The 14,612-nt window shown below is 40.5% G+C and overlaps 1 protein-coding gene across 1 annotated transcript in view; it reads right to left on the bottom strand.

Annotated features, from left to right (window-relative positions):
• kat14 (lysine acetyltransferase 14) overlaps window positions 1–14,457 on the bottom strand; it is a 41,288-nt gene extending 26,831 nt beyond the window's left edge. Inside the window, exons 1-2 of the mRNA XM_048600622.1 lie at window positions 14,183–14,457; window positions 1,603–1,724 (exon numbers count right to left, since the gene is read on the bottom strand). Coding sequence (XP_048456579.1) covers window positions 1,603–1,724; window positions 14,183–14,450 — 390 coding nt within the window. The 5' untranslated portion in view covers window positions 14,451–14,457. The remainder of the gene's footprint in view (window positions 1–1,602; window positions 1,725–14,182) is intronic.
• Between the last annotated feature and the right edge of the window lie 155 nt (window positions 14,458–14,612).

Here is a 14,612-nt window from a genome sequence, read left to right as displayed (position 1 = left end):
GTTTAAAGGAAAATCTAAAACTTGAAAACAGAGGCTAATTGCCTGCTGGTGCAAAGCATATTTCTCAAATTGAGGAGCTATTTTTCTCTTACATGCATTGATGAACAATAAATTTGATTCAGATCACAATTTACACCATAAACAAAAACAGAACTTGCTGGAAAAGCTCAGCAGGTTTGGCAGCATCTGAGAAGAGAAAACAGTTAACATTTCAGGTCCGGTGACCCTTCCTCAGCTCTGATTAAAATTTAAATTCTGATTTACAACACATGCAGTTCTTTCAGTTTTTACAATTTACACCATCTTTTTCAAAGACTTGAGCAATATTGGCAAATTAAATACACTGAAAGGTGATTTGAGCTTGACAGAAATGATACACAAGGACAATTAATTTTGTTAAGCAGCTGTAGAAACACTGTATATTGATTGGACAAGACAAACAGGCAAGAAGTCCATTTGATGTCTGGCAAATAAATATTACAAAAATCACAAATCGCAATATTAGAAACTGACTACCCTTCTGACTCCAAAAGTAAAGAATTTTCATTACTCCCCTTTAAGATCCTAAAGTTAATTACAGCATATGGAATGAAAGCGAATGCTTGCTACAAACATTATGAAATTGGATAGATCAGTTTCAACCACAGTTATTCATAGGCATGGACTCACAACAATATGTTGGACCTCTCCCCTCTAAATCCATAGGTACAGTGAGAAAGCAGCCTGTGACTGTTTTAGATCTTTAAAATCCTCCACACGGAGTGAAGGAATGCTACCAGTACCGTGGCATCATTAGTTGGGTTCAAGGCTACCATACATACTACAATTTCACAAACGCCAATGTTTGCCTATTTTATAACATGTTAATTTTCATTAAATAAAGAGGCATGATCAGTACCTCAAGTCTCTTTCTTCAACTTAGCTGTACCAACCATATTCTTCCCAGTTACCACCAAAAATATGAATCTTAAAAGCTTCCACTATTCTCGTTTCCACAGCCTTTTGCTTTTTGAGGGATTTTAGAGTCCCAGATTTCCACTACCTTGTCTGCAAAAATTTGCTTCTTGGTTTCCTTCCTGAATAGCCCAACTTTGATTTTAAGATTAAGATCATTCTTGGTCTCCCCACCAATGGAATCAGTCTAATCAAATGCCTTTAATACTGTAAACATCTCAAATAGATCACTACACAACTTTTGCAGTCAAGATAATATAGGCTCAGTTGAGTGGGCAACCTTCAGTTGGTCTGAACCTTTTACTACTATTCCCTTGCCACTATTTTATAGAAAAGAAGCATTAAACAGTCCCTGCTTAGTCATAAATCTTGATTACCCAAACTGTGAACAATGACCTTAAAGTACATCAAATCCAACTAGCTACAGGACGTAGTCCACATCACAGTATGCAGCTTTCAAAAATAATGATCTAATTCAATCACAACTAATACAGAATATCAGACAAAGATATAGGAACAAAGTGCAAGTTTTGGTTCCAACATGCAAATTAGCATGTGATTTTATTGAGAATATACAAGCTAGGCACATCGGTATATTTATACTTGTACATAAAAAGCACTGAGCACAGTTTCAATAGTAATACGTACTTGTTGCCACGTGAGCTTCAGTCTCTCAAAGTGGTCCTTCCCATCTTCTGCACATTCTGAACAAGTGAATCGGAAGAAGTTATCACCCCGCAAGTAACTGGGATGTTCCGCCCTTAGCTGAGCTGCAGAAAGACAGGAAAGTGCAAGGAGGTTGAAAGAGAGAAAGGAAGGACCAGATTTATGTTGAAACATGAAAAGAAATTTACTTTTATAAAGGTAACAAAGTATTTCAAATCAACAGATTATGCAATATGTAGCATCTGCACTGCCAAGCTCCAAGACACAAGTTGCCTCAAGTAAAGTTGATGAGACATCTCATGCTAAATGACATGCATCACATGCCTATTCCAAGTACTTCTTCCTATCTTCCATAATTATAAACCTCATGACTAGATTTCGTACCTTACTTCTGACCATAAGTAAGTGATTGTTTTGAACTGATCCAAAGTGATAACAAGGATAATGGATACAGGGAATGTAGTAGACGACTTGCACACTGCTAAGTCTGATGAACAATACTAAAATAAATTGCCTCATATTAGGTTTTAACAAGTGATAGAGGGATAGATATTGGACAGGACAACCAAAAATAAATCCCCTATCCATCTTCAAAAATACTGCCAATGCAATTTTTAAAATCCATCAGAAAAGGCAGACAAGTTCTGGATTCAGCAGAAAGCACCTCTAAGAGGGCAGCACAACTTCAGTACTACACAGAACTATCAGCAAAAATTTTGTGTTGAGGTCTCTGGAGTGGCCCATGACCTTTTGACTGAAAAGCATGTGTGCTACCCACAAGCAGTCCTTGCCAAGCTCTGCATTCAAATCCTCCAGGTCAGGTGGTGAAAGCAGTGAATATCTGATGAAGATAGACCTAATATAACACCCAGTGTTTGGTGAATGGTGAGTTTGATGCTGTCAGCTGGATTGGCCCTGGTCAGCACCAACTGGCCTGTGTGGCCTAATTTAGAATGGCAAAAATAAGCCACAGTTCTCACTTTCCAGGGTGCCTGCTGGAAGTATGAAGAAATGGACACCAGGTCAGGCAGATTTGCTTTGAGAAAGATTCTAATCCTATACCAGTTTGCAAACAGCCAGTTGGGTGAGGTGCTGGAAATAAATCAGTCCTCATAGGAAATGTACCCAGTGAGAAGAATGTGATACAAAGAAAAGGAAATGGGAATAAGAGAAAAAAAAAAATGAAACCATGCAAGCCACAGTATTTTGTTCCAGAATGTAAATCCACAGTATTTTGTTCATAATAAAACTGATGTCAAATAATCAAACACCACATTTCTGAAGTACTGTACACGTGCATCAAATAAGGATCCTAACATATGTATACATTAATCTTTGTATTCCACAACTAAATCTGTGTCACAAACGAGCAATCAGCATCCCTGATCCTGAATTATTAAGCTAGTTTTTACAAGCAATCACGACTGGAATTTATTCTTTGTTTTTATTGAGTGCAGAGTATTTGCATTGATATTTTCTTAAAGATTCTGAAACCAGCAGGAGTGCTATTGCATTCATGATGATACTGCTGTCAGAATGGGTTGTAGATGTTCAATGACAATACAAAACTGAACAGTTAATCAGTACTAGGTATTTAGGTTTTGAAAAAAAAAATCAATGTTAGGGTACAGTTCAATGTACATTTCAACAGGTTTACATTAAATTATTATATAAAGCTCAATAAACATCGATTCTTAATTAAATGCCTGATAACATTGAAATATGGCACCGCAATGGATGAAAAGAGGTTTCCATTAGCAAATCTACAATGCCTGAAATAAGGGAGCCAATGATACAGTCAAAAATACATTTGCTTTCAGCTTGTGGTACTATTTTGATATGCTCCTAACTATATGCAGCAACCATTTCACGCACAATACAATATTATTAATGACATGCAGTGATGTGATAAATGTTTGCTCACACTAGGTGAGGAAAAGTATTAGCTGGAAATACCAGATGAAATAGTGTGTTTTTCTCACTGAACATAGAATAACATTGCCAAATCTTCAACATCTGCGAGGATCACCACAGCATTTTTTTTTTCCCTTTATTCATTCACGAGATGAGGGCATCACTGGCTAGACAGCATTTTTTGCCCATCCCTAACTGCCCAGAGGGCAGTTAAGAGTCAACCACATTGCTGTGGGTCTGGAGTCACATGTAGGCCAGACCAGGTAAGGATAGCAGTTTCCTTCCCTAAAGGACATTAGTGGACCAGATGGGTTTTTCCGACAATTGACAATGGATTCATGGTCATCATTAGATTCTTAATTCCAGATATTTATTGAATTCAAATTCCACCATTTGCCATGGCAGGATTTGAACCTGGGTCCCAGGATGTTATCTGGGTCTCTAGGTTAACAGTCCAGTGATAATACCACTAGGCCATTGCCTCCCCTAAGCTTAATATCTAATTCACTCAAAAGAACTGTCAACACATGACAGATCCCTAGTATTCCAATAAAGTATCAATTTAGATCATACAAAGAAGTGTATAAAGGGATGAAATCAATAGAACGTGCCACTTTAACTAAATAGGGGAAGGTGGAATATACTTCTCTAAAACATGTACCTTTTATAACTGCCAGATGACTCAAAGCACTTCAAAGCCAATGAAGTACTTCTGAAATATTGTAATAAGGGAAACATGGCAGCCAATTTGTGCACAGCATGCCCGTGAAAACAGAAATGAGATAATTCCCACATAATCTACTTGAATGGTTCTTTTGCCATTCGTTGATGGATAAATATTAGCTGGAGTAGGCCCTTGTGGTGCAGTGGTAATGTTCAGGAGGCCTGAGTTCAAGTCCCACCCGCCCCAGGGAGAGTGAAATAATATCTCTGAACAAGTTGATCAGAGAATATCCAATTCTTGGCTGGGGAAAAAAGGAGAAACTCTCTTGATCTTCTTTGAATAGTGCCAGTATATTTCTTACATCCACCCAAAAGAGCAGACTTGGTTTTGCATTTGTCTTTTTAAAAAAGATTCATTCATGGGATATCGCTGATAATGGCAGCATTTCTTGCCCATCTTCAACTCCTCCTTGAAAATGCTGGTCAGCCACCTTAAAGAACCATTGTAGATCTGTGGTAAGTACACCTTTAGTGCTGTTAAGGAGGGAGTTCTAAGACATCAAACTAGCAAAATTAAAGAAACAACAATACCCTTTCAAGTAAGCAGGGTGCTATTTGGAGCGTAACGTGCAAGTGGTGAAATTTCCAGGTGCCTGCTGCCCTCATCCTTCTTAAATAGTGGTGATTGTAACTTTTGATTGTGCTGTCAAAGAAGTCTTGGTATTTTGCTGCAGTCCATCTTGTGTCAGTGGTTCAGAGAGTCAACATTTGTAGTGTGGACAAAGTACCATTCAAGAAAGTTGTTTGGTCCTGAATGGGCTTCTTGAATGTTGTTAGAGCTGCATTCATTAAGCTAAGTGAAAGGAATATTTCATCTTTCTCCTGATTTGTACCTCATGGATACTGGAAAAGCATTGCTGAATCAGGAGGCAAGTTACTCACTGCAGAATGCCCAGACTCTGACCTAGTCCCATAGCCAGAGTATTTGTATGGCTGGTCCAGTTAGGTTTCTAGTGAATGACGACCCCTGCAGGACATGGATGGTGCGGATTCAGTGACAGTAATGCACTGAACTTTCAAGTGGTTAGATTGCTTAAATCTTGTGTGTTGCTCATATTTCTTGCCACTTATCAGCCTAAACTGAATGTTGTCCAGGTGCCACTACATGTGGAAAGAGACTGCTTAATTATACGGGGAGCTACAAATGGAACTAAACACTGTATAATTATCAGCAAACATCATTCATTTCTGATTTTGTAGGGGAGGTAGGTCATAGACAAAGCTGTGAAGAATAGTTAGGGTGAAGACTCTACCTTGGCAAACTCTTGCAGCTGAGATATCTGACCTCCAACAAGAAGCATCTTCCTTTGTGCTAGGTTTGGCTCCAGTCAGTGGCAAGACTTCCCTAAAACTTATTACTTCAATTTTAGAGGCTTTTGAAGCCACATTTAGACAAATGCTGCTGCAACAATAAGGGTGGACATTCTCACCTCACTTCTTTAACTTAGCTCTTTCACCTTTATTTAGACCAAGGCTTTATTGAACTTTGGAGCCAAGATATTCTGGCAGAACCCAAACTGAACATCATTGAGCAGGTTATTGCTGTATCATAGCACTGACGATGACTCTTTCTGTTGGTCTACTAATTAACACAAGTAAAGTGAAGGATGGCAATGTACCAGATTTGAATTATACTTGTGGCTGGTTCGTTGCAAAAATATCCAAGTTGAAATCAGAACCACTGTAATCCATTACACAACAAGATTTCATGTAGCTAAAGCTGACAGTGGGCTTGGAACAGTACCTTCTGGCAATGCACAAAGTATAATTCTTCGTCCACTACAGACTCTGTAATGGATATTACTTCATTCAAATCTCAAAACAATATGAAAAAACTTTTTATAAGAATGTCCTACATTGGAGGAAAAGGAAGCCCATAGAAAGCAAAAGTTGGAAAATGCTGGAATTGTACAAAGCCAGTCAGCATTTGAAAACAGAAAATAATGTGGGTGTAAATCCTTTGCCAAATCTGGAAAGGCATATCTTGCCTCTGATTATATTTAATCCCATTAAAAGACTTAACAGACTTTGAGTTTCCAGTCCTGATGGATATTCTTCAGACCTGCTGTATTTATAGCACTTTCCATTTTTTTATTTTAGATTTCCAGGAGATAATTATTGCTTTAAATTTATAAAAGAGGAAACTACACCAAACCTACCCATGCAACTGTGAAAGTCAAGCTCTGAAGGTGGTAGCAAACTGTAAATATATACAAAACAACACTGTACTACCAGAAACACTGGGCAGAATTTGTTTTTTGACTCCAAGTGTGAAGGCTGATCTAATAGTGGTAGGGACACCTGCTCAGGGATGGGTCATGTTTTCTTGTATGATTGCTTTCGTCTCAGTTCATTACGTATGCAGGTAAATTTATATGCCAAATTTTATGGGCAGGAAGTTATAATGCTCGCCAGGACGTTACCAGCTTCAACATCCAGATGCAATACTTAAAAGACAGCTGGACAGAACTTCACTCTCTGCAAAGGAGCAGTCAATCTCTGTTCATCAACTCATCCACTCAAGGTTAATATTAAAGACCAGGCAAAAAGCAGCAACTCTGTTAACAATGTCTCCCCAACAGTTCTTCTGATGGCTGTCCAGGAGATAAGGAAAGTTCTTTTCCCTATTAATGTCAATAAGAGGTCGTCCCAACTGATGAAGACAGCCTGGAGTGAGGTGGCTGCAGAGATTGGTGCCATGAATGACTCAAAAACTACCTGGCTTCAGTGTCATAAAGGACAAATGATCATTGTCTACTTAATGCTCCAATGATTATGAATTAGCATTGTAAGGTTGCCATTACAGAGGGCAGCCACACAGGAAGTTAGGGGTCAGTTATCTTCATCAGATGCCTAACACTTCACTGCTGATACCACAATAATACCGATTCTCACACATCTTCCAAAATTCACAACAATCAGCAGCTCATGCACAGTCATCACAACTTAAGACAACGTACACATCCAATAGCTTTTCACCAATAGCTTACAATGGGACGAGAATACAATCACATAAGATTGCCTTCCGAGTTCCATTCCACTTGACTGTCCCCTCAGACCTGCTGGAGTTGGCTTCACTCCTAACTCTAAGTATTTAACAACAAGCTAAACTACATATGACTGATAATTCTCATGAGCTGATCAATATATTCCAATCACAAATAAGAATATTCAAAGTTAATTACATAGGTATGAATGGAGAGCTGACCAAGGTTGATCAAGTGAATTGGCTAAAAGGTATGGTGGTAAATAAACAAATGGGAAACATTTAAAGACGATAATCAAAAAGTTCAACAAAAATACATTTCAATGAAAAACAAAAACTCAGTAAGAAAGATCTATCCATGGCTTACTAAGGGGTTTAAAGGTAGTGTTAGATTAAAAGAAGAGCCATACTACGCTACAAAGAATAGTAATAAGTCTGAAGAATAAGAGTGTTTTAGGAACCAGAGAGCCACCAAAAAGTTGATAAAAAAGGAGGAAAATTAAATGAGATTAAAGCAGCCAATAATGTAAGGAACCAGTTAGAAATGACAAAAGAAATAAGCATGAGAAATAAAGAAATGGCAGAGGTATTAAGCAAACATTTTATGCATCTTTTCATAATAAAAGACAGAATTTACATATCACAAACAGGGAGTAATCTAGAGATTAATAAGAGTGAGGTAATGAAGGCAGCTAATATCAACAGAGCAAAAGCACTAGAAAAATTCATGGAACCAAAATCTAACAAATTCCCAGGACTGGATGATTAACATCCTAAAGCTCTAAATATAGTGAGTGCACTTGTTTGAAAGTTAGCCAATATAATACTGCTATTCAAGAAAGGAGAAAACAAAGAACCATAAGCCAGATAGCCTAACAACAGTAATCAAAGTGCAGGAATCTATCACTAATGAAGTTTTAACATTGTACTTAGAAAAGCACAACAATCAGAACAAATCAGTGTGGTTTTAAGGAAGGAGAATTCTAGTTGATAAAATATACTATGTTTTGGGGATGTAATCAATAGCGTAGATAAAGGGGAACCAGTAAATTTGCATTTTTGAAAGGCTAGATTCCTCTTGAAAGCTCAATGGACAAAATAAGAGTTCCTGGAATTGCGGGTGATACATTAGCATGGATAGAGGATTGGTTAGTGGATAAAAGCAAACAGCAGGAATAACTGGAACTTTTTTTACATTGGCAGGTTGTAATCAACAGAGTTCCACAAATATCAGTGCTGCAGCATCAGCTACATAAAATCTATATTAATGACTTGGAGGAAGAGAGATAAAAATAATATATCTAAGTTTGATGATATGTAGCTAGGAGAGAACGCAAGTCGTGCAGAAGACAAAGAGACTGAAAAAGAACATGAAGACAGGTTAAGTGAGTGGACTGCAGATGGCAGGTGGAGTATAATGTGACAAAGTGTGAGACGATTTACTTTGATCAGAAGAGAAGACTTGACTATCTTTAAAAGATGTTTAAAGTTATAAAACTCCATGTTCAGAGAGACTCAGGTGTACTTGTGTAAATAAGTCAGAAGTCAACGACACCAGGTTACAGTCCAACAGGCTTATTTGAAATCTCAAGATTTCGGAGTGCTGCTCCTTCGTCAGGTGAAGTGGAGGGAAGTACACAGGCAAGGAATGTACAGGCAGAAAGATAACGGCAAGCTGTTACAAAGGAGCAGTGCTTCAAAAGCTTATGATTTCAAACAAACCTGTTGGACTATAACCTGGTGTCCTATGACTTCTGACTTTGTCCACCCCAGTCCAACACCAGCACGTCCACATCCTGTACGAATTTGATGAAAAAGCATTTAGGTACAGCAAGCAATTAGGAAAGCAACTGGCATTTGGCCTTTATGGCAAGCAGTTGGAGTAGAAGAATAAAGTCATCTTGCCACAACTGTACAGGGCTTTGGTGAGGTTGTCCTAAGTCTACCTTGCTTGCTTCTCAATTCATCTGATCTGAAGCGAATGGTCCTGATCCCGTGCTACCTGTTCAGCAGCCTCCACCAAATCTTCATCAGATGAAAAATAAGGATCAACGATATCCAATTCTACACGGCCTCCTTCTCTGCAGGGCTCGAGATTGCACAGAGTAGTGAACCACCATGAAACAAAATTCCTGCACTATATACTGAAGGGCTCTACCAGATTAGCCTAGACATCCAAAGCCAATCTTTAGCATTTCAATGGCCTACTTGGTAGTCACCTTAAAGAGCAAGGAGAAAGTACTGTATCTGTCTGCTGTTGCAGTGAGTGCTCCTCACAGATATGTGCAGCATATCTTCAATGTATAGCCCTTATTCTGAGAATTCATTTTCAACAGTTACAGAATAATTGTACACAGATGGCATGGAAACTGTGGCTGAGCAATGGGAAAATTTACAGTCATGACCACCTAGGTGAATCCAACCATTCACCCCCTCTAAGTCAACAGAACTTTCTCTCTGATTGTCCAATTAGCTAGGTAGTGCACAGTTGTAATCCTCTTGAACAAGGCATTGCTTATCTCCTGAAACCATTAATTGCCTCCAACTTGGGAGAGTCTTCATTGGATCCCTGACCATCTTTAACCCTCTAAAAAAATCTTAATGCATAAAAGTTGACAGCCACAGTGATCTTCAAAGGTCTTAGCTTCCAATGTCCAGCAAGCCGATAGAATAGTGCACAAATCAATGACCACTTCCCTGGAGAGCCTCAGTCTGCAATAACGCTGTCCTTTGGATATCTGTCGATAGTTGAGGCCTGGCCATTCCAACAGATTGACCATAACTCGAATGGAAGGCTTCACAACGTGTTCTTCTCCAGAGTGCCCACTCAGAGGCTGGCCCTCTTGATGTTCTTGCTGTTGATGCAACATCTAGTCACAGCTTTCTCTATGCCACTCATCCTCTTCTCAGTGGATCGATTCATGCCAGGTAGACTTAATGCCTTCTCTCGCACAATCTATCTTTCCCTGGGACCTTCCTCCTTGCTGGTCCTTTTGGCAAAGTGTCACTGCTCCAGTGTATCACTTGCAGAATATATATCGGGCCTACTGGCACCCTTGAATGACCCATTCACATTCGTGATGGCACTTGTGAAGGCTCTTACTGCTGGCTGGGAATGGTCATTGTTCACAATCCTCCCCCTTCCAGCACATTTTACCTTCAGAATAACTATTAGAGGCATTGTTGAAGCCCCACCTCACTGCTATGGCCTGTACCTAGTCAGGTTTTGTTGATATACAGTGTGGAGCTGGAGGAACACAGCAGGTCAGGCAGCATCAGAGAAGAAGGAAAGTCGATGTTTAAGTTTACATCCTTCATCAGGGCTGGGGAGGGAGAAGGGAGCTCGGAAATAAATAGAGGGAGGGTGGGGCTGCGGTAAGGTATGTGGGATGGTGATAGGTGGATGCAGGTAGGGGGTAGTGGAGATTAGTCAGTGGGGAGGCTGGGGCAGATGGGTGAGAAAGAAGATGGACAGATTGTGTCAGGTCAAGGAGGTGGAGATGAGAAGGAGGGTTGGACATGGGATGAGGTCAGGGGTGGGGAGATTTTGATACTGGCGAAGCTCCCAAAGCAGAATATAAGACGTTGTTCCTCCAGGTTACAATTGGTGTAATTGTGACACTGGGTGAGGCTCAGGATGGACATGTCACCAAGCGAGTGGGAGGGGGAGTTAAAATGGTTGGAAACCGGAAGGTGTCGTTGATTATAGCGTACAGAGAGCAGATGCTCTGTGAATCAGTCATCGAGTCTGCACTTGGTCTCACCGATGTAAGGGAGACCACATCGGGAGCAACAGATGCAGTAGACCAGCTTGGAGGACATACAGGTGAATCCCTATCTGATTTGGAAAGATTATTTGGGGCCTTAGACAGAGGTGAGAGTGGCAATGTCGGGGCAGGTGTAGCACCTCCTGCAGTTGCAGGGAAAGGTGCCAGGTGTGGTGGGGTTGGTGGGGAGTGGCGGAGTGAGCGGTACTACGAAAGACAGATAGGGGTGGGGAGGGAAATATCTCTTTGATGGTGAGGGTGGATTGCAGGAGGTGGAAGTGGCAGAGGATGATGCGCTAGATGCGGAGGTTGGTGGGATGGTATGTGAGGATCAAGGGGACTCTCTTCTTATTTTTGTTGGGGGGAATAAAAAAAAAAAGAGGGATTTTGAGGGCAGAAGTGCTGGAAATGCAAGAGATGACGTTGAGGGCATTATGAATCATCAGAGGTGGGGGGTGGGGGGCGGGGGGTGGAGAGGGGCGGTGGTGTTGCTGCCCTTGAAGTAGTAGGAAGACATCTGGGATGTCCAGAAGTGGAATGCTCCATCTCGGGAGCAGATGCAGCAGAACTGGAGGAATTGGGAGTATGAGATTGCTTTCTTGCAGGAGATTGGGTGAGAGGAGGTGTAGTCAAGGTAGCTATGGGAGCTGGTGGGTTTGAAATAGATGTCCTCCAACTTGAACTACTGTATCCGTTGCTCCCAATGTGGTCTCCTCTACATCGGTGAGACCAAGCACAGACTCCGTGACCCATTCGCAGAGCATCTGCACACTGTACATTACAATCAAAAATACCTTTTGGATGCCAACCATTTTAGTTCCCTCAGAGATAGTAGGAATTGCTGATGCTGGAATCTGAGATAACAAAGTGTGGAGCTGGAGGAAGAAGGGTCCAGACCTGAAATGTCAGCTTTCCTGCTCATCTGATGCTGCCTGGCCTGCTGTGTTCCTCCAGCTCCACACCTTGATATCTCATTTTAATTCCCCTCCCATTCCCTTGGTGACATGTCCATCCTGGGTCTCCTCCAGTGTCAAAATGACGCCACACGTAAACCGGAGGAACAACTTCTCATTCCACCTTGGGAGCTTACAGCCCGATCGCCTCAACATAGAATTCACCAGTTTCAAAATCTCCCCACCCCCGGCCTCATCCCATGTCCAACTCTCCCTCTCATCCCCGCCTCCTTGACCTGACACAACCTGTCCATCTTTGTTCTCACCTATCCACTCTACCCTTCCCACTGACTAATCTCCACTACCCCTTGCCTGCATCCCACCTACCTTCCCCCAGCCCCACCCCCACCCCATTTATTTCTGAGCTCCTTTCCCCCTCCCCAGTCCCAATGAAAGGTATAAACCTGAAACGTCGACTATCCCGCTCTTCTGATGCTGCCTGACCTGCTGTGTTCCTCCAGCTCAACAATGTATTGACTCTGATTCCAGCATTTGCAGTTCTTGCTCTCTCCTAGGTTTTGAAGATATGTTAATCCTGCGCACTGCTAAAAATTACACACTGCGTCACAACATTCAAGTCAATTACATTTAAATTTATGCTGATTACTTTCCATCAAGATCAAATGATGTCCCAAGTCGCAGCAAAATGTTCAGTGATCTTTCCCATGTTTGTAAAACTCAGAGTCCTCTCCAGATACTCCATGCTGCCTCCTACCCGACTCTACAGACCCTGTAAAATTTCAGCTCAAGTCTGTAAACATCCTGATATTATGCTTGTAACATTATGTACAACATATAAAATGAGCATTGAGGGAACAATTACATGACATTTTTCCCTGAAGAGCTATCCAAACCTTCTCCTTAATACAAATTAAGGCTGACCCCTATGCATTATACATTATACGTTGCCCATTCTCAAGCCAGATAGATAATTAGGGGAAGCACAAAATTGATAGGAAATAGGGAATACTCGGAAACTCTGATGCAGATTTTGGCTCAAAGATACTTTTGTCCCCAGACTTTGGCAATACACAAACAACACATACGGAAACCAAGAAGTTAATGGACTGGCAGAAATAGGTATCTGAACCTTATTGACACAATCAAGGTGATCTGCAAGTACTTACTGTGCCTCCACAGAAAACTCGCCCCAGAAGAAAATTTATTTCAGGTCACCTGCAGCAGCCTTCAGGTAGGTTCAGAAAATGGGTGATTGCACGCTAAGTCATGTGGACATTACCGCCTCATCCTGACAAAGTTCTTTCTTACAAATAAAATTTAAATTAAAACATATTTAGATGGAGATCACAGCAGCCTGTGAAGAAGCCAAACAGGGAAGGCTGCCTGATCATTAAGTAATCAATTTTATACAGATGATCTTCAATGGGCAGTATACTCTTAATTAATGATTCAGGGAGCCTAATTCTGTTTTAGGCTTCCAACCAGTCTGCCTAATATATGAAGTCCATGAATTCAGAAGTGAACTACCATCTGTGTAGATTGGATGCAGGTTACCTGATTCAAAGCGATTTGCTTTGTACACATTTTAAGCCTTAAAAATCAATGCAGTACAAACAATTTCTACACCACCTCTCTTTCTAAGAAAATAAAATGACCACAATGCCTCTCACTTGACTTGGAGATCTGGATTTTTGTGACAAATTTTCAAACCTTGTTGAAATCTCTCATTTTAGGCCAATGCAAAATCCTAATGCCACTCTGATTGTAATTCAGAAGGTTTGGCAACATCTGTGGAGAGAGGAACAGATTTAACTTTGGATCCATTATGACTCTTTCCCAGAAGAATTTCTCTTCCTACAGATGAAGCCAGATCTACTGAGTTTCTCCAACATTCTGTTTTAATTTAAGATCTCCAGCATCCACAGCACTTTGCTCTTCTACTTATAATCAAAGCTGGAGGCTAACGATATCGCACCTGGTCTACAAATAGCACTCACCTTTGTCTTTTGGCATGATTTATGAAGCATATGACTAAATTCTCATAGTCCTATTTTTTATAACTATATTTTCATTGTACAAAACACATTACCCTAAGCAATTCGAATGCCTTTCATTTTTATACTAAAATCGACCACGTGGGATGAATTTTCCACTGTAACTTTGAGAAGGGTTATGGATACTAGAGAGACTTCCATTATTTTAGTCTAACAAAAGTACCACAGTTACACTTTTGGATATTTTAAGTGTAGCATACATACTTGCAGGTATCCACTTCTGGCATTTGTCACAGTAATAGGACATCTCTTCCATCCAGGACATTTCCCCTTCATCACCTAACTCACTGTTCAAAGAATCCCCACTCTGATCATGGGACAGATCTACTGAAGCCTGGTCTTCTGACTCAACTATCAGTAGGGTTTCCCCTTCAACTTCTCCTTCCTCCAAGCCTTCTGAGGCAGTCATTCTTGCACATTCATCCTCCATTTGGCAAGCAGTTAAGTTTTTTGGCTCTTCATTATCATCCATCTTCCCAAACCTCTAGCAAAGTTTGCACTAGACGGAGTCAATGGCTAGAACATCATGGCAGTCACCCAAATAGCAGCTATATTCATTTTAAGTTAAATAAATCTAAGATATCTTTTTCCAGAATTATGGTGGGTAAAAATATCTGTCATCTATTAAACACCC

Source organism: Rhincodon typus, chromosome 9 (genome assembly GCF_021869965.1).
Source record: "Rhincodon typus isolate 14 chromosome 9, sRhiTyp1.1, whole genome shotgun sequence".
Classification (NCBI taxonomy): Eukaryota; Metazoa; Chordata; class Chondrichthyes; order Orectolobiformes; family Rhincodontidae; genus Rhincodon; species Rhincodon typus.
The sequence above is the reverse complement of the archived record's forward strand: the minus strand, read 5'-3'. Positions and strand labels throughout refer to the sequence as shown.